This window comes from Hakea prostrata, chromosome 7 (assembly GCF_041222555.1).
Source record: "Hakea prostrata isolate BN-2017 chromosome 7, UWA_Hpros_2, whole genome shotgun sequence".
Lineage (NCBI taxonomy): Eukaryota > Viridiplantae > Streptophyta > Magnoliopsida > Proteales > Proteaceae > Hakea > Hakea prostrata.
This window is the reverse complement of record NC_142606.1, coordinates 64,546,815-64,572,124: the sequence shown is the minus strand read 5'-3', so window position 1 is coordinate 64,572,124 and position 25,310 is coordinate 64,546,815. Positions and strand designations below refer to the sequence as shown.

The following is a 25,310-nucleotide window of genomic DNA, read 5'->3' as shown; positions in this document are numbered from 1 at the left end:
GGGGTATTTGGGGAAACATGAGAGAAAAAAATTGGTAATATGGGAAAGCTATGAAACTTGGAGGAAAAAGTCTCAGGTTTCCACGAAATTTCCTAGGTTTCCACGAAATTTCCCAAGTTTCCACGAAATTTCCCATATTTCCCACAAAATTTGGGAATTTTTTCTCTCATGAACCAGCTGTTGGTCTAGCTGGGTTGAACCAGGTTTCGACAGGTTTCAAGGTTTCGATTGAAACTTGGGATTTTTTCGGTCCCCTAGTTTTTCGTTTCGAAGTTGCGAAAATGGGCACCGAAATTTCACAAGTTTCGAGGGAATTTTGTTCTATGGACTTGCTCACAAATTGAAAGAGAGTTTTTTGTGTTGAAAAAATAAGACAACTTTATCCTGCTTTCTAAGAGAGAACAAAATGGTCGTTTAAAACTGGCACAAAGCTGATATTCCTTATGGAGTGAATTCCCCCATAAACATCTATTTAGTTCAGGAATGGGAAGTCAACCCTTTTGTGGGTTGGGAGGAGTAATACCATGTTGAACTAGTTTGACTGTTTGATTCAATAATTTATGGTTTTGATTGTCTAGGCTTTGGGTCCTGCTGTGAGTGTATTAGAAGGCTGGCTTAGTTTGTATCTATTTTTCTTCACTTAAGCAATAAATTGATCTTCTTCTGAAACAAACAACCACTAGCTTGGTTGGTTGATGGCTTGCAAGTTGAGTGATGCCTAGGAGGTCAAGGGAATCGACTCCCCTGAATTGCATTTTTTGCCAAAAGGTCAACTCCTCTTCCCTCATCCCATTCCCTACCCAAAATGCTTGTAGATGCTTGGTATGTGTTAGCTTCCCATTTGTTTCTAGATGGCCAATGGCCCCTTCAATTAGGATAAAATGAAAAATAGGACATAAAAGAAGGGGAAAGACCCCTGTTTCTTGGGTATCACTGTTTCTGCAGTCTTCTGCTATCCATTAATGACTGCTTCTCCCCCTCAGGCAGTGGTTGTTAACCAGAGTAAATGGCATAGTGTGCAGTAGGTGCTCACCAATGCAGGTCTGGGGAGTGTCATAATATATGCAGCCTTAACCCTGCTTTCTAGATTTGAACCCATGACCATTTGGTTGTAGTGCAGCTTAGCAACCTTTACTGGAAGTTCCTGTTAATACTGAACATTAAATCATTCTTGTTTTATAAACATTCGGAGGTCCAATTCTTCTTGTCATGGAAACATTTCTGTCTTTACACTTCTCCAATTTCATGCTTGTGTTGGTTCTCATATTTTTCTCTTCCATTTATCTGACTGTTTCTTTTACATCTGTGGCTCATAAATGTTTTTCTCTTCCATTAAAATTTCATTTACAAGGAATTGTTTCATATGGCCGGCTTAGATATATCCCCATATAAGTATGGCGGATCCATCTTCTCATAAATTGGCTCTGAATGTTTAATGCTTAATTCTCTGTGTTGTTCTGCTGTTATCAACTGTGAATGCTTGACTTTCCCTGTAATTCATTTTTATTGGCACATCTAGCTTTCCAACTTTTACCCATGCCTTCTTTTTCCTTTTCCATTTAACTATAATCATTATTTGGGTTTCAGGGTGATTCGTGCAATTTTTCACATGATACGATCCCTTTGACAAAATCAACGGTATGATCAATTGATATGCTATAAGATTTTTTTATTTTTTTGGCTATCATTTTGTATCATCGACTTCCGATAGATTATTGCATTTCCACCCACATACTTTTGGTCTCGTGTTGTGCTTTAGGTTTAAAGTTGTGAATCCGGCTCAGATAATCATATATAGGAATTGGTTATGGTCAATGTTTAAGATCTTGTACCCCCATTGAGATACTGGCATTTCAGCCGATATCTCACTACAACCTAATATAAATTTTGCCAGGTTTCAAAGGAATGTTTCGGTGGGATTTATGCATTTTTTGGGTCTAGTTTTTCTTGGACAGCCTATTTTAAGACCTATAAATACATATCCCTGGTTGGTTTGACTAAGAAAACAACCCACAATGGTCATTGGGATTCACACTCGTGCTTGATTGTATGTGGTCTGAATGTATTTTCATGTATGTAAACATGCTGGAAGTATAAATTGACATCATAGTTGTCAAGGCGTCGCTTAAGCATTCGGGCGGTCCTTGCCCAGTGAAAGCAACCCATCATTTTTTTTGAAGTCAATAAAGCGTCGGAGAAGACTCTTTGGTTGCCCAGCCACGCTTTATTGGCTTTTATTTTTTAAAAATCTTTTTATAAAGAAAGATACCAAATTAGTGGTATAGATTATAAATGCATTTGATTCTAATTTAAAGGTCTTTATTTGTTAGATTACACATTGTTGAGAAATATGATTTTAGTAGAATGGCTTGAATAGATCAGTGTGATCTCAAGCCCTCTATTTATAATAAAGTGGAAATAACACTATTACATAAATACCCTTACTTGGGTAACAAAAAATAGAAAATTATATGAAATGGAACTCTTAGTGAAGAGGTCGTGGGTTCGATTCTCGCTGAGGCATTATTAATATCCCATCCCCTGGCTTAATATAGCCCCTTTGAACCAAAATAAAAAGAAGAAGTTGAACTCCTAGTAGATTTCAACCAATATCCCCCCTCAAGTTGAGGCATAGATATTATTCATGCCCAACTTGCCTACAATAGGAATGAAATCTCCTTCCTTCAAGCCTTTAGTAAAAATATCTACCACTTGGTCTCCAAACCTCACAAATGGCATACAGATGAGCCCTTGTTCCAGCTTTTCTTTGACAAAAAATCTGTCAATTTCAATGTGCTTAGTTCGATCATGTTGCACAGGATTATTGACAATACCAATGGCAGCCTTGTTGTCACAATATAGCATTATAGGGTTTGGAACTTGGACTCCAATATTTTCTAGCAAGCCTTTCAACCATAGTAGTTCACAAGCTCCATGAACCATAGCTCTATATTCAGCTTCGGTATTGGATAAAGCTACCACATTCTGTTTATGACTCCTCCTAAGTAAATAGATTACCTCTAACAAATGTGCAGTAACCTGAAATTAACTTCTGTCAAGGAGATCCAGCGCAGTCTACATCAGTGTATGCTTTTACTTTTAGATTGTTAGTGGGTGATAAAAGTATTCATTTTCCGAGAGTTCCCTTCAAATGCTGAAGTATTTTGGTAACAACCTTCATATGAGCTAAATATGGATCATACATGAACTGGCTCACTATTCTCACGGCATAAGCATTGTCTGGCTTAGTGTGGGACAAGTAATTAAGCTTCCCTACTAGCCTTGATATCTTCCTTTGTCCACTGGTTCTTTCTCTTTTTCCTTACGTTTAGTTCTAACCTCAATAAGGGTATCAACTGCTTTACACCCCAACATTCCCACTTCTGATAATCAATCTAGGACATACTTTGGGATAGGTATATACCCTTATTTGATCGAGCCACCTTAATCCCTAGGAAGTATTGTAACTTCCTAGATCTTTAATCTCAAACTCCTGCCAAGAAAGTCCTTCAACTTTTGAATTTCCTCACCATCATTCCCAGTGATGACAATATCGTCCATATAAACAATGAGAAGTGTGATATTGGTACCTGACTTCTTGACAGACAATGTATGATCAGCATTGCTTTGCTTGTACCCAATAAAGGTCATTGCCTTCTGGAGGCATCCAAACCCATATCTAGGAGACTATTTTAACTTATAAATTGACATTTTCAACCGACAAACTTTCCCTGCAGTATTGTCATCGGAGAAACCATGTGGCATTTTTATATAGACCTCTTCCTCCAATTCCCCATGTAATAAGGCATTCTTTATGTCTAGTTGGTGCAAGTTCCAATCTTTGTTCACAGTTACAGAGAACATAAATTTGACAACGTCCAGTTTCGCAACAGGAGCAAAAGTCTCTTGATATTCAATTCCATAGGTTTGGGTAAAACCCTTTGCAACTATCTAGCCTTCAACCTGTCGACCAATCCATTCATATTTTGTTTAACTACAAACACCCATTTGCAGTCCACAATTTTTTTTCTTGGAGAAAGTGTATCCAACTGCCAAGTATTATTTTTCTTAATTGCCTGCATTTCCTCAACTATAGTTGTCTTCCATCTCTTATGATCTTATCAACATATTCTTCTTGTCAACTTTTAGGAACATAAATAGATGATAGAAAGGATCTAAAAGCACAGTAAGAGTTAGACAAAGAGTCATAAGAAACATATTTAGCTATGAGATGTTGAGTACAAGTTCTAACTCATTTTCTAACAGTAATAAGAAGATACCTCAGGGGTAATTATAGAATCTAATTCTGGAGCCAGGGACTGAATTGGTAATGTGTCACCTTTCTTCATTTGCTTTTGCTGGTTGTAATTCTTCCTCTGATAAATCTGCACCTCCTTATTTTGGTCAATCTTATTTTGAAAGACCTCAATAGTGTGCCTCACAGGAGTGGTCTTCCTTTGACTAGGTTCGTCACATGGTTCAGAAAATGGAGGGGAGAATTAGAGTCCTTAGGTATATTGGCCGAAGTCTCCCCTTAGTCAGGAAACTCTTCTTAAACTCTTGTGTTGTGGTGGTGTGTGAGAGTTTATATGTGTGATAGGAAGGTTTAGAGTTTGAAAGAACACCATTCCTCTAGGACTCTCCCCTTAGAGAGGTGTATAGTAAGGGCAAGACTCGTTAAAAATTACATCCATGGATAAAATGGTTTCGTTAAAAATGAATAAAAGGAATAAAGTAATAGACACGTTGGCAAGGGCCCCACACATCAGTATGAATTAGCACAAAAGGAATATGTTTTCTATTATGAAAAGAAGATAAATAAGTAGAACGAGATTGCTTTGCAAAAATGTAAGCTTCACAAAAAATCATCCTTGTTACAAGAAGAAACTAAATTAAGAAATAGTTTCTTTAGAATTCCAAGAGGGGGTTGACCTAGCCTACGGTGCCACAGATGAAGGTCTGATATTACCAAATAGATTTGATTAGAAGATGTAGTCAGGGCAGAAGTAGATTCTCCAATAAGCTCTAACAGATAAAGTCCATTGTCTAGTTTACCACGTCCAAGCTCCTTCCCGGTTACCATATCCTGAAAAACACAGTAAGATGGGAAAAAAATCACTTTACAAATCAAGTTATGTGTAAGACTACTGATAGAGAGCAAGTTAGTAGAGAAAGTGGGAACATGTAAAACTTTCGACACATAAAATGATGCAGAATGTTGAATGGTCCCTTTTCTCGTAATGGAAGAATAGGAGCCATTAGCTTTGAACTTTATCTTTTTCGCAATTCGTAGAATAATGTAAGAAAAAAGAGGATGAACCTGTTATATGATCTGTGGCTCTTGTATCAATGATCTAAGGAGCAAAAATTGAAGAAACATGGAAGTTTGTAAAAAGTTTTACCTGAAGTATCAAGATAGGATTTGGTATGGGTAGTGGAGGAAGTAGTAGTAGAGGTTGTACCAGCAGTAGAAGATTGCTAAACACATCGCAGAGTAGCTAACTCCTCCTGTGAAAAACCAACATCTGCAGAGGAGGTTGTGGAAACCGTCTAAAAAAGATTAGCCTTTGGTTTCCCCTTCTTTGTGTTTTTTCCTACTCAAAATTAGCAGGCTTCCCATGGAACTTCCAACAATTGACCTTGATATGATATGGTTTGTGATAGTGCTCACACTTGACAATCTCTTTGGCCGAATCAAATTTAGTGCTAACAAACTTTTAAGGCTGATTTCTCCACAATTGGAGCATGAAACATGGCTAATTGACGGCTTTCCTCATACTGAACAAGGGCATAAGATTGTTCTAGTGTAGGAAAGGGAGAATGACTTAATACTTGTACTTTGATCTGATTATACTCCACATTGAACCCGCTAAGAAGTCATATACCCGAATCTTATCAACATGTTTCCTATAAGTAACCACATCATCTGGATTAATGGGGTGATTATCCCCATAATGATCTAACTCCAACCAAAGTGATTGCAACTCAGTATAATATTGAGCCACAATAAGCTCCTTTTGGGTAGTCCCATTAAGCTTCTTCCATAGCTCATAAACCTGTGCATTATTCCCCAATTGTCCATATGTTCAGTAGTAGCCTTCCATATTTGGGCTACAGTATCAAGTAAAATGTATCAACGAGCAATATTTAGATTCATAGAATTCAAAAGGAATGAAATAAGAGAGTCATTTGAGATCCATTTATTCCGTGAAACACCTGTGGTGGTAGGTTTGATAGTGGCGCTTCGGGCAATAGTCAGGTAGGTAGATCAAGACCAGATCAAATAATTTGTTCCATCAGATCTTATCGAAAGAGGATGAAGAGTGGGTAATGTTCGGAGCCAGTGGAAGCAGTAGTACCATCAGTGGTTGCCATGCAAAAAAAATTGTTTACAGTTCTTTAGTCTTCACCCTTTCAAAACAATTAAAACGTCACAGAGTGGAATAACCAAACCACTTAAACAAATCTAGGGAGTTATAGGACTCAAAAGGTTCCTAGGGTAATTAACACCATTTTTTACAAAAGAGGCCGCTAGAGCTATGGAAAATCACAAACAAACCCCTAGAGATATGCAAATTACAAATAATCCCTTGAGAATATGCGAATTAACAAATAGGCCCCTGAGAATATGCGAATTTACAAAAGACAACCTTGGAACATCAGTATATATATTTTTTCTTTTTCTTTCTTTCTTTTTAGGCTAATGGAACTACATGTTAGAAAGGAAAAAAACCAAGAGATGGTTCAGTTAGGGATGGGCTGATTTGGACCATGTGGATTCAATGGATTTAATGGGTTTTAAAGTATCGTTTCAAATAGGAGAATAACCAGAAGAAGGCGGAAGGAAGAGGAAGGTAGAGATGGGTTTGAGTGTTGGGCGATAGTTTTCTGCGATAGGTGAAAGGACTAGGCGATGGCTTTTGGAGCAGTTGCAAGTGAAGAAGATGGTGTTAGGTTGCAGCGATAGTGGTGTAGTTGCAGCTTGAAATTTTCAGCGATGGAGCAGTTGCAGCGACAATGGAGGTAGGTCTTCGTCAGCGAGAAAGGTATAGATTTTCTTCTCTCTTTTTTCCTTCTTTTTCTTCTTTCTCTTCCCTAATCGAACTTAGGCTCTGATACCGTGTTAAGAAACACGATTGTGGTACAATGGCTTGAATAGATCAGTGTGATCTCAAGCCTTTTATTTATAATAAAGTGGAAAGAACACTATTACATAAATACCCTTGGGTAACAAAGAATAGAAAGTTACATGAGACAAAACTCTAATAGAGTTGAACTCCTGGTAGAACTCAACCAACACACATCAACTATAGAACCATTATACATGGAATCATATCAATGGAAAATTAGGTTTAAAAACAAAATACAAAACGTAAATTGAAGAAAGAATTGAAAGAAATTGAAACAACGCCCTAACCTAACAGACGGAACTCCTCTTGCTCTCTCTTGAAGTCTTCTACCTCATGCTTGAAAAAACTCCTCTTTGCAACTAGCAATCTTTCTCCAGTCGCCGGCTGTAAGTGGACTTACAACAGAGCTCTCTCCAGTGACATACTTCTCCCAATCGAAACCAAAGGTGAGTTCTCACTTCTCAAGCGATGCTTCTTCTCCTTCTTCTTCTTCCCCTTTTTTTTTAATTTTTTTATTTATTATTATTTTATTATTTTTAATTTAAAATACAGTTTACGTTGTTACAGTTGCTGTCGATGCAACACCAGCAGCACCATGACCATCATCTATCAGTCTATCTTCTTTATCTCCAGCAACCTTCTCAGGCGACGCCATTTTTTTTTTCCTTCAATTTTTCTGTTTTCTTCTCTGAGGTTCTAAAATAATACTTCTTCATATGTTCCTTCACTTCCCGGCATCTCACTTCCAGTTGAAGGTAAGTGAACTCAACCCCCTCTTTTTTTTTTCTTCTGGTTTTTTGCCCTTGCGAAGCAATCTTAATCTAGTCGGCGGAAGTTGCAGCTTGCTCTGGCACTATCTTCTTCTCATGTGATGTCTGTTTTGTCCCCCCCCCTCTCTCTCTCTTCTTCTCGTCTAATCTCTGAGTGTGAATTCTTAATCTTAAATAGTTAAGCAGTGTATAGGTAGTAGATTTTGTGCTTAGTTCTTCAGGTTTTGCCAATCGTGCTTTGATGTTAGAACTTGGAACAAAGTGGTTTCTGTTCAAGTGTAGTATATAGACATTTTGAGCAGTTTTCATTCTGCAGAATCTTAAGTCTATGCCTTTATAGTTTTTCTGGTTTCATATTATAGTATTGTCATTCAATTTTGCATTCAATATGAAGTACATTGCTGTATGGTACATGCTCTTTCTCTTTCTCCTTTTGGGGATGTTATTTATTTTTATTCTGAATCAGGAAGCACTTGCTCTTGTTGGCTTGAGTGGGAAAGATGCAATATTGCAGTGTGCAAGTTTGAAGTTTGATTTGTGACTTTGATGTTGTTATGTTTGAAGTTAATGACTATGTTCTTTTCTAATCTTATATACTTATTTTATGAATGAACTTTTCATTAAGTTTGCAAAATGTTTCGTGCTTAAATGCTAGGAATTTTATGTAACTTTTGATAGTCGGATCAAATATCAAAAAATTAACACTAGAATGCTTTGATCGCTTTGTCGTCGCTTTATTGGCGCCTTGTCGCTTTGATTTGGAAGCCCTCCATCGCCTTGGTTGCTTTGACAACCTTGATTGACATAAATTATAAACAATTCCAATTGATCATGAAGTAAAACATTAAGAGCCTGTTTGGTTATATGAATCCAGAGATTTCAAATCTCTGGATTCATGAATATGAGAATTACACTCGTTTGGTTGTAAAAATCTCTAGATTCATGAAATCTAGAGATTCACCTTTTTCCACTAAAAACGTGAATCTGTAGATTTATGGGTAAGGGATGAAATCCAGAGATTTCAAAAAAGCTATACATTTGCCCATTCATAAAAATCACGTCGATCAAATAGTTTTTTAGGATGAATCCATAGATTTCATTCCACAACCAAACATCTAATTTTATAAATTATAACTCCATAGATTTGAAATTTATAGATTTGAAATCTCTAGATATTTGAAATCTCCAGACTCATGTAACCAAACAGGCCCTAAAACAGTCTTGAAATATGCATAACACATAACTAAAAAATATTTAGATACACCATTAGTAGTCAAATATCAAATAGAACTAATGTAAACCGTGCAAAATTTAGAGCTTACATGACAACTTTGATTTATATGGAATATAAAAGTAAAGAAATTCCTATAGAATATAGATTAATGGAAGCCACTATGTCAGGTTCGCTTAATCCCACTTTAAGTCCATCGGACTCGATGTGTATTGAAGTTTGATTATGTCATGTAGGAACCCCGTTTTATAGACTCCTAGAAAAATTGAGCATAATCTAACACCATAGACTTATATGTCGTGTCATCAACATAGAAAAGGTAACCATCCTGGGATATGCGTCACCAAATTGTTATGTACTAGCACTAGTACCATTAATCCACTGTCATATGAATCATATGGTGTCATCGGGAGCATGTATGGGTATGGTTGCTAGTGTGTAGGGTAAGAGAACATCTCACTGAAAAAGAGAATCTAGTACCATTATGTTGTGATTGGGAGTTATAGTCGAAACTAGATTATGATGGAGCAAGCATATGCTCCCTCCATCGCAATCAACTAAGGACATGGGTTGAAATATGATCCACTTCATTGTGATGGAGCTATGGATGAATTACCATTGTCGTAAAATGTGGGGCACACTAATAGCCACTTGATTTTGTGTCCCTTTAGCCAATACTTAATCCACCAATAGAGCCAGTGAATGCATCAATGTTTCTCCTGAAAAAAATGCATCAATGTTTCTCCCAAAAGAAATGCACCAATGTCCATCATATCAATCTGTCTACAAGGCTGGAACTAACTATCAGGCCCTTTCAAGTAACCCTTCTCGGGGGCGGGGGGTAATCCACTATGGTCTTCATCTTGTGTGGCATGCGTATACTATGATTCAGTAAATTTGATTCGGTACTCTGTATCCAGTTGCAGAACCACATAACACTTCCAATGTCCATTAAGTCGTTACCACCACAATCACCTCCATCAATGCTAGCATCACCTCTACTAGCAGCATTATCTTTAATCTTTTAACATCAAAACCACCATGAGTCTGAAGCTGACATTGACTAGGAGCTTAGGTCTCATCTAGATCCTATGCCTAACTTCAAGGTTGAGCTTGACTTTGAGACTATAGCCCCATTGCCACCAGTACCACATGCAATCTCCATCATATGTAGTAGGGGTGTAAATGGATCGGATTTGGATCAAATAGTGTAATATTATATCTGCATCCTATTGAATTCGGATAATATCCTATCGGTTTTCGGATGGATTCATTCGAATTCAGATAATAGTTGGATAATCTTATGTAGATTATTTTGAATATGTATGAATACAGATTGAATACAAGTTTTAGACTACCTATTGACACCTTTACCATTTTATTTGTGAAGGCTAGGTTTGAAATTTAAGAATTTAGTAATTTTGGTAGTTAGTTTAGTAGGGAACCAGAAAATTAGTCACATATCTTAAGTAAAAAATTTATAAAAATAAGAAAAACAAGTCCAAATAAGTAACTTCATCAGACGAATAATAATCGGTAGGAAAGGGGTATACAATATCGGCATCCTATTTGTAATTGGACGGATTAGGATACCCCTAAATGGTTGCGGATGCAGATGGGAATTCGGGAGCGGATTTTGGTTATCCATTACACCCTTAATATGTAGTAGTAGTTCCACCTGTAGCTTGGAGTGGTATAGATGATGCATCTTGTGCATGTACTTGATCCTCAACAGACATGAACCTGTCAATGTTAACACCTTCCTCCTTAGCTATAATAGGGTTAGGTCCCTCTAGGTTGGTCCAAAAGTGGCTCACCTCTGTCCCTCATCCAACCACAATAGGGTCTTCATCATTTAAGTCCCCTTCAAAAATATTGGCGAGATTGGTGTTATTCTTATGTTCATTATCCTCTATACTATGTGTGTGTTTCATCTTCAACCTCTACACTAGGTCATTCAGGTGTTGCGAGCCCAATTGTTTTGCATCTTCAAATGGATCAATGAAAAAGGTTCCTGTTCCTTTTGCATCTAGATACATAACATGTGTAGGAGAGGACCTTGATTGCTACTCATCTTAAATTCTCAAATGTCCCACCACACAAGACCCACATTTAGCTGCATTGCAACAAAAATGATGAAGTTATTAGACTGACTTACATTTGAAATATCATTAAATCTGTAATGTTAACTAAAAAGATATTACAAATTAATGCTAGGATCACTGGGTTTCTGGCATTTGACTGCAGCTTCTAGTCCAAAAGGTTCCACTTGCATCCTTGAAACTCTTCATCTACAACTATTTATAATAATGTTTAGGTTATTATTGATGAATTTTCAATAATTCACATTATCAACTTATTTCAAATGACACTCCAAACTCTCTCACCCTAATATTGGTTGTAGACTGGAGCAACTACTTCACTGCTTCTATCAAATTTGTGTTCAACCTAAGTATATTGTTGTATTGGTACCTTGGGGTTCAAATAGTATGCTGCACAATTAGAAATTCACAATTAAATATTGTCATGGTCAATTTGTGAATTAATGTCATGCGGGGTAGATTGCATAAATGACTATTGGTACTGCTGCAATGGATGCATAAGTTCTTGTATCTAAAGGTCATCAATGATCTTCAGGAAAGTTTTGTTGCCTCTAGGATTTATGTTGTAAATATTTTCCTTCCTAAAGTTGATGGCAGCATACAAATGTCGCTGGGTGGGCCTCTTCAAAGCAAATTATCAGATTAAATGTTTGCATGTGCTTGTCTGCCTTCTTAACACTCCATTCAAACCACTCTTCAGATGCAAACATAGCTCTGGTCCAGATTTCCTAGTCTTAATGCTCAGTGCTATAGTTGGTGGCAAATCAAGTAATCCTTGGCTGATGTAGGTCCCTGTTGCATTTCTTTGTCAATAGATTTAAGGCACAATTGTGATTGTATACAAAGTCTGTTATCTGCCTTACTTGTCAGCAACATGTTGTTGGGTTTGCCAATGTTTTTCAATATGAGGTCAATGCAGTTGGTGCCATATGGTGTACCAAAAAAGTTGGTATTTCTTGTCATCCATCAACTTTTGTGGCCATTTGAAATTATTACCATTATTTGTTACAATTGGACAACTATCTGCACATCAACCTTAGTCACCACTTCTTTGAGGACTTGTAGATGTATTTTGCAACCTTTACTTCTTTGGATGCATCCATTGATATCAAGAATACATTCCCCCATCACAGTAAACCATGAAGTTGATGATGAACTTTTCTGTTCAGACCGGGACCATCCATCTCACATTATGGTTACGTTATAACTCTCCTAGAATGGCCTCATCTTAGCTATGAGTACCATCATTGCATATTTACTCATCACATTTGCTATCTCATATGGTGTGGGCCTCTTATGCCTTGGGCTAACCTCAACAATAGTGTCACTTATGGTCTTGTAGTAGGGCCCTATACGGTGTTTTCTGGAATTATATTGTCAACATCCACTTCACGAGTGACTCCTTTACCATCCCCTTGATGTTCTTTTAATCCCCCTTGATCTTGGGTTGCTTTGCCTGCTAGGGACCTAATGTAGTACAAGATCAACTTGTGGAGGTAGTACTGTCTAGATGGATGACTCTGTGGGGGTAATAATTGTACTTTGAACGAGATTTGAAAGTAGAAGGCTTTCCAAATTAAAGACCTATAGTTGGAGATCTATCTATTAAGGTCGTGGTCTCTCCATAAATGAGAGACAACAGCTCCGAACACCAACTTGCCGGTAATGTCACCAATAGTGGAGCTAGTGGAGGATCTCAATAATGGTTGTCAAGGTGACAAGGCAAGGCAAGGTGATAGAGGGCAACAATAACCAAGGCGACACCAAGCAAGGCGACAAGGAAACACCAGGTTGCCTTGACCCAAAAATGGGCCTAGGCGTGCCCAGGCGGATGCTTTGACAACCATGATCTCAACGTCCACTACTAATCTAGAGCAAACCTATAAGAGCATCTAGAATGGATTCAGATGGAAGAAATGACTTCCTCCTTCAGGGAACGGGAGAAGGGACAAGAGAAGAATAGGTGGTGCATTTCTTTAGTTCCTTTCAAACAAGGAATGCAGTTAGGGCTAGCAAGAATGTGCTGATGAATGAGGAAGGATTGTGTGGGGAGGCAAAGGTTTTGGGTTCTCTAAAGGGTGAAAGCATGTCTAGGGATTTGACTTTTGAACCAGACTGAAGGGGACTAGGTGGCAAGTTGACCAGGGAATGGTTCGAGGCAAATGAAGAGGAGGAGACACCCGTGGAGGTAGGGAGCCATAGGGCACGATCAGAGGAAGATGGGTGGAAAGGATAGAGATGCCCTAATCTAAGTGAGACCATTCAGAGAAGAGGGGGGGGGGGGAGAGACCAAACTCCATTAGACATAAAGGTGGAGATGGGTAGACTTGGGGATATGGGGTGTATAGACTAAGCGAGGGCCAAGAAAATTGTGTAGGATGCCAAGGGGGTGCTAGAGTTCAAGCCAGAAGGAGGTAGAAGAACCAATAGAGATGATAGTGGGGATATCCAACTCAACAAGGGGATAGAGTAGAAGAAGTTTTTGATGGTGGAGGTATCCAAGAGAGCAAGGGGACAGAGCAGCAGAAGTTTTCTTCATACCCAAGGTCTGGGGAAGGATGGCAGTCCAAGTAGAGTCAGATTTGAGGAGATAAGAGTGGACCTAGTTAACCCAAATGGAATCATGTGTAGAGGAGATTTTCCATATGCGTTTCATCCAACAGGCATTAGTATAGTCCTGGATTATTTGATGCAAATTTTTTTGTCTTATTTGCCAAGAAGAAGATTAAACAGGATCTAGTTTTGTCCAGCTACAAATGCAAGTCAATTAAAAGAACCCAAGGAAGCAAATACTGGAATATATGTTCCCAAATATGAATGGTTTTTGACAATACCAATGGGTAACCAACTACATGGGTGGAACCATGCAATAGGATGGCCCTCATTTGTGAACAACAAACTCAGCTTTAACCCAACTTAATGTTGTCTGCTACATAAGAAAGTAGGGACTAGGGACAAAGGCGAATAAAAAGGGGGAATGAGATGACAAATGAAAAATGGAAACATGAAAATTGAAAGGTGGTAAATGATCCTCATTTAGCATTCCATGTAGTAGTTCTAAAGCCCAATATCCACCCAAGTGCGCATCTAGTTGGATTCTACTTCACACTAATGTGTATATAACTGAATAGATCGTTGGAACACACATGCAAGCACAAATATATTGAGATTGGTGAGAATATCATGACTATTAAGATCACTTGCTCTCTTGTTTCTCTGTCGTCATCTTGCCTTCTTGCCAAGCAACTCTTTTCCAGATATTTCCCTGCATCTTTCCATTGTGCATGCTGTGTTTTTTCAAATACTTGAAATTATCATATATCATTCTCATTTGAGTTGACAACTTCTCTTTCTGGATCACTTGCTTATTGCAGCCATGCAATTATTTTGCACGTAACTCATGCTTGAAAGGGGACGATTGTCCATTTGATCATGAACTCTCCAAGTACCCTTGTAACAATTATATGTCAAAAGGTTCTTGCATTAGAGGTGATCAGTGCTTGTTTTCACACAAGGTAACTTCTCTTGTCCTTAAATCCTGTTAAGTTTGAGCGAATATCTATGCTTGCTGGTGCTTGCCTATCTTCTTCTTCATTTTATCATTACCCAATTAGCTAGGTCTTATTTTGCATCTGATTATAACTATTGAATACATCCCAGATGCTACCCAAGGATGGTAACTCAATGTCACTGAATGCTTGCAAACCAGAGATGGAGTCATCAGCTCTTCTAGATAATAGAAACTCAAGGAAGGACGTGAATGGTGATGGTCGCTCCTGTTCTAATGTCAATTACTTGTCTAAGAAAGAGACACTTTTAGGGGTGCCTTTTTCCACGGATACCATCCTTCACAAAAAACTGGAGCAGAATGTAGCTGGGAACAGAATGAAGCCACTTGGTCAGGTGCCTAAAGGAATTATGTTTCTAGCAAATGAAAACACACCATCAGATGATTCTATTAAAAAGCAACATGGTGACTTGCCACCCAATGGGCGTGACATCATGATAATGTGTGATCAGAAGAGCAAAAGCACAGCCAACAAATTTCAAGGCTTGAATGAATTGCAGCAGAAGGTACCCACTGCAGTACCGTCCAAAGGAATTAGCTTTGTCTCAATGGGAAAGTTGCCAGAAAGTGATCCCACTAAGAAAGGAGACGGTTTGCCTCGCAAACAAGTTGCAGTTGAAAGTGTGCCACTCAAGCTTCAAAATCCAAATGAAACCGCATTGAGGATGTCAAAACCCCCATTTTCTAGTGGTCATTCAACGGCTCCATTTGACAAATCTGTCCAAGGCTCAGCTCATAAGACGGTGTCCTCCACTTTGGCATTTGCAGCAAAGTACGAGTCTAAAATGGGGTTGGAACAGTCTACCTATCCCCCTGGTTTTTGTGCTGAGGTGAATAAGTCATCAAGGAATAACTGTAACTTCAACACCAGGGATTCCCAGAATGGATCAATAAAAGCTTCTTCAATTTTGGAAGAATTCTTATTTGGTGTGGATGGTACTGGTAATCATTAAGGTGAGAAAACTTACTTCTTTCTTGCTTAATAGTTGCTTTCTTTTGCATGCAACCTCTCACTCCTTACATTAATTTTAAGCAGAAATAGATCTATCTGCATGCCTTAATATTTTGTGATACTTACATGTTTAAAGCTCAATGTTCAAGGTCATATTCTATACTGGATTTTCAAGATGACATCTCTTAACCATATACTACTAGATAGTCTAGATCTTAAGCCCATACTGTGTTTGAGATGGATCTATATGAGCCTTTCCCTTCCCAATAACCAGAATGTGCGTGGGTTGGACAGCCAATATTTGATCCCATGTTGGTGTGAAAATGGTTTGGACTGGAGGCAGGTGTCACCAACACCAAATCCAACCTTTCAAGATGCTACTGATATCTGAACAACATAGATGGGAGCATGTCTGAGTAATGCCGGCCTGCAGTAAGAATTGCATGTAGTCTGTGAAAGTTTACAGTACCTTATGCCATTATAATTTAGTTTTGATTTGTATTTCACAATTACCTTAATGGGACCAGACCATCACTATTGCGGTGGAGATATTAAGAATTAAGAACTCAAACTATGGAGGTTCCTGTATTTTGTTCTGTTTGCTTTGCTTGTGTTTATATGTACTTCAATTACTTCTTAGTGTGTTAAACCCTCCTTGACCCCAACTTTTGAATTTACACTAAAGAAGGCATAATGAGGTTCAGATCTCATTTCTTGTTTTACCTACAAATTGATATACTTTGAAGATAGGTAAAGTAGACAAACAAAAGATTTGTAGCCCTTACACACGCACTGAGCAGTTGAAAACTGATATCATGAATGCTCCAGTTAAGATGGTATTAGTGTTTCTCATTGAACTGTGTAAGATCCTGTAAGACTTAATTCTGTATCTCTTCAGGTGAATTTGTTCTGCTGAATCTGTTAGTCCAATCATGTCCTTTAGATTCTACTCAGAAAATCAGTTCTATGTTTGTGTCTCAGTATCTGCTTATGGTATTTGGAACTGTTAGTCCACTCCATTTGGTGTGCTTTTCATTTCTGTGGTTCTGAGTTATGCTTCAAGAATGTTGTCTCTGTTGTGTTTATTATGAATCTGGAATATATTTTTTATTTTTTGGTTCCCACTGATCAGTCTGGAAGGAGTAAAGAGGGCAATGGAGATGCTGATATAGCTGACCTGATTTCTTATGTATTGGTAATGTCATGATGCACAACAATCTGATTTGTAACTGCTTGAATGATGTTCATTCAACTTATGATATGCAGGTCATATAATTTATTGTTGGGAGGCTTGGATCTCTGGTATTGTCACGACAGATGGGAGAACAGTGAGAGCCATACAAATTTCTTCAACGGAGGAACTGCACATATATTCAATTTGCTCATCCCCTCGCTGATTGTAAGTATCCATACTTATATGATAATTAAAAATTCCAGCCAATTTGGGATGGAGATGGTGGCTTCTCTAGATACAGGGGTGGTTGGGGGTATTGAAAGAGTATTCAATTTGATGCAAATCATGGAACAATGTCAAGGGATCTAGTTTAAGTATCAATTGGTCCAGTCCGAGAACTTCGGCAAAGAAGTTTAAGAAAGCAATTAACGGTCTGACTCAATAAATCTGGTCAATCAAATCTTAGGTCCATTGAGCATGGCCAATTTTTTCCACAAAAGGAGCATCAACATTATTCACATTGCAGAGGATTTTGACCAAAATCCAACTAAATGTAACAAAGAATTGGCATGATTTTGTTGCTAGAATTGGGCGTAATTTATGGGTTAAATGTAGCAACAAACTAGAAAGATCTTGAGGATTTGATAGGATCATGAGCAGGCCATATGGAAGAGGAAGAGAGGGGGTTACCATAACAAAACTATTGTTGGTGCGATATAAAAAGGGGAAAATGTGAGAGAGGCATGGGTTGTTTTATGAGTGTTTTGGCAACCTTTGGCTTAAGGGCAACAAATTGCCGTAGGGGGTGAGTGGCACCATCATAACCATATTATTTGTTATATTTTACTCGTATTGTAATAGTTCTCATATTCGATTAATGGGTTCCTATCAAATTGCTATCAGAGTGTTTAGTTGGTTATCATATCATACTCTATCTGATGTTCTAGACAAAGAAGTCTAACCTCCCCGAGCCATGCATTCGTGCTCCCTTTATTGGAATACATGGACAATTCACTCTCCATCTTCCCTCCTTTGGATCGAATTCGCTTTGTTACCAATTTGATAGAAACCAACTAATCAAATATGAGAACTATTACAAAACAAGTAAAATATGAAAGATAATTTGGTTATGATGATGCCAGTCACCCCCTGTGGCAACATGTTGCCCCTCAACCAAAGGCTGCCCAAAATACTAATAAAGCAACTGATGCTCCTCCTCACATTTTCCTCCTTTTTATAACTTAATTAAGACCAGTTGTTTTGATAACCCCACTCTCTCTCTCTCTTCCATATCGGTTGCTCTCAAGGGTCTATCAGGATTGAATAATGAGCATAATTTTGGACTGGATTGTAGCAATAAATTTGAGTGATAGGGGGCTGAATTCTGGGTGCGATTTTGATGGCTGATTTGATTCTATCTATTTTCCTTAATTTAGGAGTGTAATCAGCTATCTCAATCATCTTTTATTTTGAAAATTTTCTTTTTTTGCCATGGCTTATTTGATTCTATATGTTTCCTTAATTTAAGAGTGTAATTTGTTATTTCAGCTATCTTTTATTTTGAGAACTTTCCTTGTTATGGTTGATTTTGTTTAATATGTTTTCTTAATTTAAGAGTGTAATCAATCATCTTTTATTTTAAAAAACTTGGCTTTTTTTAAGTGTCTTTCTCTTTTAATTCTTTGAAAAACTTTTTAACTTATAGGAAATGTTCATTGTGTTCAATTCGACTTATCAAATAGATTTGGCGTCCTTCATGTACCATGGTTGTTGTCTTTCTTAAGCAAAGGTCGAAGATGTGAACTTTGCCAAGAAATAACAAGGCCTAACAATCAACTAAGGAAACCCAAGCTCATTGTACGATCAGATTTGGATGGAAATCTCAACCCTTGCTTAAGATAAACATGAACCTTAGCACAATAAGGACACTATGAGCAGTGATGGAAATCCATTTGACAAATTGAATTGAACACCACATAAATTTCCTATAAGTTTGTAAGTTCTTCAAAGAGCTAAAAGAGAAAGAGACTCCTAGATTTTGTGAATAACCAAATTAATTACTTATTTCTCATTGAGGCACGCCTTATATAGACCATTACAACTTAATTTTTACACTAAAAACAACCCTTCAAAAAAAAAAAAAAGAAAGTTTTGAAAAACAGAAAAAAAGACTAATTGTTCTAAAATAAAGAGAAAATATAAAATACAAAAAAGAAAGACAAGATCAGTTCAACTCTTCTATTGCGTTAGTCATTACATATTTGTAATGGAACTAGCATCTTCTCTGATATGGTAATATCAGAGTATACAAAGAAATACAATATATGATTTTCACACACAATAAGATAATCTTTATATGGAAGGATAGATTGCCACCCAAGATAGAAGGTGCATAGAATACAATTATTGACTGCCAACATTGTGTAATGAGATGGTTGTGATCTTCATCAATATTGCATCCTGAGGTAGTTGGGATCTTCAATTGGAAATACAATCTCTTTGGGGGTAATGGACATCCATAAATAAATATTATTTATAACACTAATTACATTATTAAATTGAGGAAACATATAAATCAAATCAGCCATAGCAATTAGCAAATAATGTTGTTAAAATAAAAGATGACTTGATTATACTCCTAAATTAAGGAAACTGATAGAATCAAATTAGCCATAATAAATGAGGAATGTTTCCAAAATAAAAGATAGCTGATTACACTCCTAAATTAAGGAAACATATAGAATCAAACTAGCCATAAAAATTACTCTTGAATTTAGCTCCCAAATTACAATTTATTGCTGCAATGATGTCCAAAATTATGATCATCATTCAATCCCCAAACTCATTCCATTATGTTGTTGCGTTTAACCCAATACCGTGTTCACACTCAATCTTACGAAGTCATGCCAAATTGTTGTTGCATCTAAGTTGGATTATGGTCAGAATTCTGTAGGATTTGAATAATGTTGATGCTCCTTTGTGGAAAACATGGGCGGTGCTTAATATACCTGTATTTGGTTAAGACGAGATTTGTTGGATCAGTCCGTGAATTACTTCTTTGAACTTCTTGTCTGTGCTTTCATGAATGAACTACTTGAATAGGTTCCCTTGACATCGTGCCATGATCATCACCATTAAGAAATCTTAACCCTTCTTGGGCTATGCAAATTCCACTTGACTGGGGTTATATGAACAGGTTTTTGGATGGATTCTCTCACAGAATTGACACCTCTAGTATGCACCAAGGTTTTTGGTATCATAGAGAATTCTATATTGTCTCATGAATTGTTGGGTGCTCTTGGTGTTAAAAACAATGTGAAATACTGTGTGCCTGCTCACATGACCATTTTGTCTATTGTTTGTATGCCTTGGATTGTTGCATAAATGGGACTTGAGAGCTAAGACGTTGCATCGGGAGGTACCTCATGACATTTTGTAATCAAATTTGTGACTATGTTTTTGTAAGGGATGGGAGGCAATGTCTCACTTTTGAAAATCCTTAAAGAGCATAGGGGAGTGAGAAGTTGTCAAAGAGTATATTGGTTAGGTATATGCCCCCTTATATTGGTGGTTGCTTGAAGTCTGTTGTCCTTTAGCATATGCTTCGCTTGGTGATCCCCTTCTGAGAGCTAGGTGTAATGGTTTACTTTAGTTAATGGAAGTGCTTTGATTTTTGTTTATTTATTATTATTATTATTATTATTATTATTATTTTCAATTTTATATGTGCTTTGCTTCCCTCTTTGCCCTTTTGTGGCTTGTTCTCACTTAGTGGTGTGGAGTAAGCAAAGGGTAAAAGAGGAAGCAAAGGTAAAAGCGCAATGAAATCAAAGCATTTCCGTTAATTGAATAAAACTATTAAACTTTTCTCTAGATTGGCGATGTGGAAAGTGGGGCAATGTGTGTTGGGCTTCTAGTGTAGGGATAGGTAAGCAATTGTTGTACTCCTTGACAAGTTCTCAATCACCTACAAGGTATTGTTTATGCTCTTTGGGGTTTTTAGAAGGGGTAATTAAGCTTCTGTTGCTTGCAAAATCATACTCGTAGTAATTTGATTACAAGGATGCGGTTGGGCTCTATGAGCCCGAATGTGATGACAGTTGGCCTGCCCATCAAACCGGTGATCGAACCTCTGGTGTTTAACCTCACTGATAACCAAAGACCTAGGACATATGATCGGATGAAGTGTTTGGGAACTGGTGTCTGGCCAGATGTTCAGCCCCTACCACATTTGGGCTTCTGACTAGGATGAAGATATCAATCATAGGGATGTCTTGCATCGCATTAATGGCACCATCTCACAGTCTCCTTGTTAGACCTTGAAGCGCATGCTTGGTGCCTTGGGTGTGATTCGGTCACATCTTCCTTCTCACCTGTCAAGTTTCATCTGACATGACTAATTTCTGGGAACCAGAAGCTAACTGGGATGCATTAAATGCATTCCATTGGCAGTTGGGTGTAAATACTCCTAGTCAATGCTAGGTAACAGTATATTCTTCTCACAACTATTTCCCTTGTGTTTGAGCTCTCGTTTAATACTTGGACCTTAAAACCTCCAACCTAGTGGTGGTGTTGCTCCTTAACCTGATTTAAGCTTCGGAGGCGGTGACTGATCGTAGTGGTCAGCCTGCTCTGATAGTTTTCTTTCTTAGCCAGGACCAGACTCAGTTCAACACCAGATTCAACCTCGATCCAGACACATGGTCAGATTTGGCAGCAATAGGCACCACCCACTGCCATGACTGGTTCTCGAACCCCATCTATGTCAGGTCCATAGGTAAACGAACAATATTGGATGAAACAATCAAATGATAACTTGGCCTTGGCGATCCAATATTAAAAGAGTTCAATCTTGGGTTTGTTTCTGGGTTTCTGGTGTGTCCAGGGAGACTTTTAAAGCTGTAATTTTCAAATGTTGTGATAATGTTTTCCGTCTGCTGAATATATTGGTTTTTTTTTTTTGGTTTTTTGTTTTTAAGTGTCAGTCATCCTGTATAACAATTTCACCCATGATTCCTAATGGTGAATGTCTATTGTGATGAAAGGTCTTTTTCATTGATGGTCACATCTGCCTTAGTCGGATGGTTCAGCTAAGGAAAGGGAGCATCACAGAGAACTCCACATAGGAGCATTTAGGGGACATCCGGTAATGGGCATTCACTTCATTGAGCTGCTTCTTTGTTTTTACTCCCTTTGCAGTCCAATCTTGAGAGGGCTCCAAAGGATCATTAAGCATTTGTATTTGGGGAAGAATTGTGGGAAGAATGTGGGAAGAATATAGTTGGCAAGTGTGCTATCTCTTCCATTAGTCATCAGATAGCAGAAGTGAAAAAAATATTTGAATTTAAACAGTTCTCATTTAAAAGTTTGGGCTGACTTTTGTGTCATTTTTCAGGGGTACATGTAAGGTGTACATTTGGAAACGGCGCATGTAAAATGATTGTAATCAGAGAAGGGGGGAGGAAAAGGAGGGGGGGGGGGATTATTTTTATAAGAAGAATCATGCTTGGTTTTAGTATATGTTTGATATAGTTTCATTGAACTTGATGCTTCTAAGAATCAGGGTTAGAGGCTCAATAATGAAAAATCTCTAGTGATTCGGATATAGGTGGCTGTAGACATTTATTTGAGATTCATGATCAGTCCATAGTCTAGTATTCAAAGAGTTTAGTTCTGCATTTGGATGCCTTGCATTCGTGTTATGGAAATTTCATTAGATTCATCTAAAAACTCTGCCATTTTTTATTCAAAAGCACTGGTGGCAAGACAATGATTCTTTCAACAATAATAAAGAAACCACCCAACCTAATCAAACAAAAATTAGACCGAATTTGGACCTCCCTTTCCTTGATTGCTCTCTTTCCCAACGTCAGCCTAAAGAAACTACCGGCTACTGGTTCCGACCACAACCCTATATCTCTTTGCCTGGTAATTTTCAAACCTTAAGGAATGAAGTTTTTCAATTCCAAAATGCATGGCACTTTCACCCTCTCTTTCAGCCTGCAGTCGAACAAGCATGGGTAAGTGGAGGTAATTTTTCATTTGACTGTAAACTTGCTAATTTGTCTAGATTCTTACATCATTAGAACATATCTATTTTTGGGAATATTGATAACATTTTTCACAAAATCTCCGAAGAAATTTAGGCAATGGAGAATCTACTCAATCCTAACTCGGATAACATCATGACCAAAAAACAATTTCTCTCGTGGGCACTTGTAGTTGAGGAACAATTTTGGTGCCAAATATCCCGAGGTATGTATATTACGGATGGAGACAGAAATACTAGGTATTATTATCTTTCTTCTAAAATCCATCTTTATAGGGGGGAAATTGAGAACATTGAATACAATGGTAGGCTAGTGAACACCCCCTTCGAAATTGCACATGCTTTTTCGACTTACATGCAAACCTTGTTCACCTCATCAAAACCTTTGGACCCCTCTTTCATTGAATGTCTATTCTCGAACATTGCTAGCAATGCTAATTTGCAAGGGATTTCGATGCCTCCATCTTTGGAGGAAATCAAAAAGACTATTTTCTCTTTAGGTCCCCATAAAGCACCAGGAATGGATGGTTTTAATGCCTTCTTTTATCAGAAGCATTGGGATCTAATTAGTAGACATCTTTGATTTGGTTCATTTGTTCTTTGACAATTCATCCCTCCCTTTCGGTGCAAACCACACACTCCTGTGCTTCATTCCTAAAAAGGATCATGCAAGATTGATTGTTGACTTTAGACCAATCTACCTCTGCAATGTGAGCTATAAAATTGTGGCAAAAATTTTGGCTCTTAGATTGAAACCCCTTCTGAATCACTTCATCTCCCTGTGCCAAGGGGCATCTATGGCAAATAGACAAATCTCGAATAATATTATGCTTGCCTAAGAAATTTTCCACTTTATGATAAAAACAAGATGAAAAACTGGGTATGTTGCCCTTAAACTTGACATGTCCAAAGCTTACGGTAGGGTGGAATGGAAAGTGTTGACCAAACTTTTTGAATTCTTGGGCTTCGATCAGAAGTGGTGTACACTCATTGAAACACTGATCTCAAGTGCTTCTTTCTCCATCAAACATAATGGTAACCCGTGCTTATGGTTTTCAGGAACTCGAGGATTGCGGCAAGGCTGTCCCCTGAGCCCCTATCTCTTTTTGTTTATTAGGGAGATCTTATCTAGACTTCTGAATGAATATAGATCACTCAACCTCTTTAAGGGAATTAACGTTGCAATAAAAGCTCTTGAGATCTCCCACCTCTTCTTTGCTGCACCTGACGACACCTTTCTTTTTTGTCGTCCAGATAGGGAAGATGCCTTGGCCCTTAAAGTTGTTTTAGAACTTTTTTCTGACTTCACGGGCTAGGAAATTAATTTTGAAAAGAGTGAGGCTTTCTTTAGTAGAAATGTACCCTCTTATGAAAAGAATATGATTCTATCAATCTCGAGAATCAATTAAATGAAAAAAGATACAATTTATCTAGGCACCAATTTGATTAATGGCCAATCCAAAATGAAGAGTCTACAGTTTATATCACATGTGGTGCTTCAAATTCCCAAGTATGTTGTGTAAGAAAATTGATTCTTTATGCCAAAAATTTTGGCTAGGGAATCCGACCAAGGAGAAACAACTGACACTTATCGCTTGGGAAAGATGCTGCCAACCAAAAAAAATGGAGGATTGGGTTTCAAGAAAAAGGAAGACATCAATACGGTGCTATTACTCAAGCAGGGATGACAAATGCTTAAGAATTCTGAAGCACTTTGGGTATAGACAAAATACTTCCCAAACACTACACCCTTCGACCCAAAGGTCAAGATGCGAAAGAGTTGATGGACATGGAGTAGCATTTGTGGGATCAATCCAAAACTTGAAAAAATGGTAAGGTGAAAGATAGGCAATGGGAGGAATACATCGTTTTTGTTCGATCCATGGATAAAAAATCCAGATGATCGAATATACACAACACCCGATACCAAGCTGTGGGCAAGAAATACAACAATGGCTCAAGTGGCAAACTTAATCAACAATTTTAACAGGGAGTTAGCTTTTCCGCAAATCCTTCGACGTTCTCATCTTTCCAATATAAATCTCTCTAATGAAACTGATGCTTAGATGTCTCTTATTTCGAGCAATGGAGATTTTTCTGTCAAATTGGCAGGGAAAACCCTCTCACAAATAAGAACGACATCCCAACCTAATACTCTCATCATATGGTGGAAGTCTTTTTGGAAATTACCCCTACACCCCAAATTTAAGATTTTCTTTTGGCGTCTTATAAATGCAAGACTATCGGTTAAGGCAATACTTGCTCAATGGACACCATTATCTCCAGTATGTAAGCTTTGTGGAAATTGTGTGGAATCTCTATGGCATATGTTTC

At 37.8% G+C, this 25,310-nt stretch overlaps 1 protein-coding gene across 2 annotated transcripts in view; it reads left to right on the top strand.

Annotated features, from left to right (window-relative positions):
- EMB1789 (CCCH-type zinc finger family protein) overlaps positions 1-22,187 on the top strand; it is a 32,075-nt gene extending 9,888 nt beyond the window's left edge. Inside the window, exons 5-9 of one of the 2 annotated variants that reach the window (XR_016174417.1) lie at positions 1,588-1,638; positions 14,608-14,748; positions 14,894-15,755; positions 17,020-17,152; positions 21,973-22,187. Coding sequence is in view for 1 of the 2 variants with exons in the window: in XM_089161352.1 (XP_089017478.1) it covers positions 1,588-1,638; positions 14,608-14,748; positions 14,894-15,754 (1,053 nt within the window). In the remaining variant the exon portion in view is untranslated. Of the gene's footprint in view, positions 1-1,587; positions 1,639-14,607; positions 14,749-14,893; positions 15,756-17,019; positions 17,965-21,972 lie in introns of those variants that run through there. The other variant, XM_089161352.1, reaches the window with a different exon arrangement.
- Positions 22,188-25,310: the final 3,123 nt, after the last annotated feature.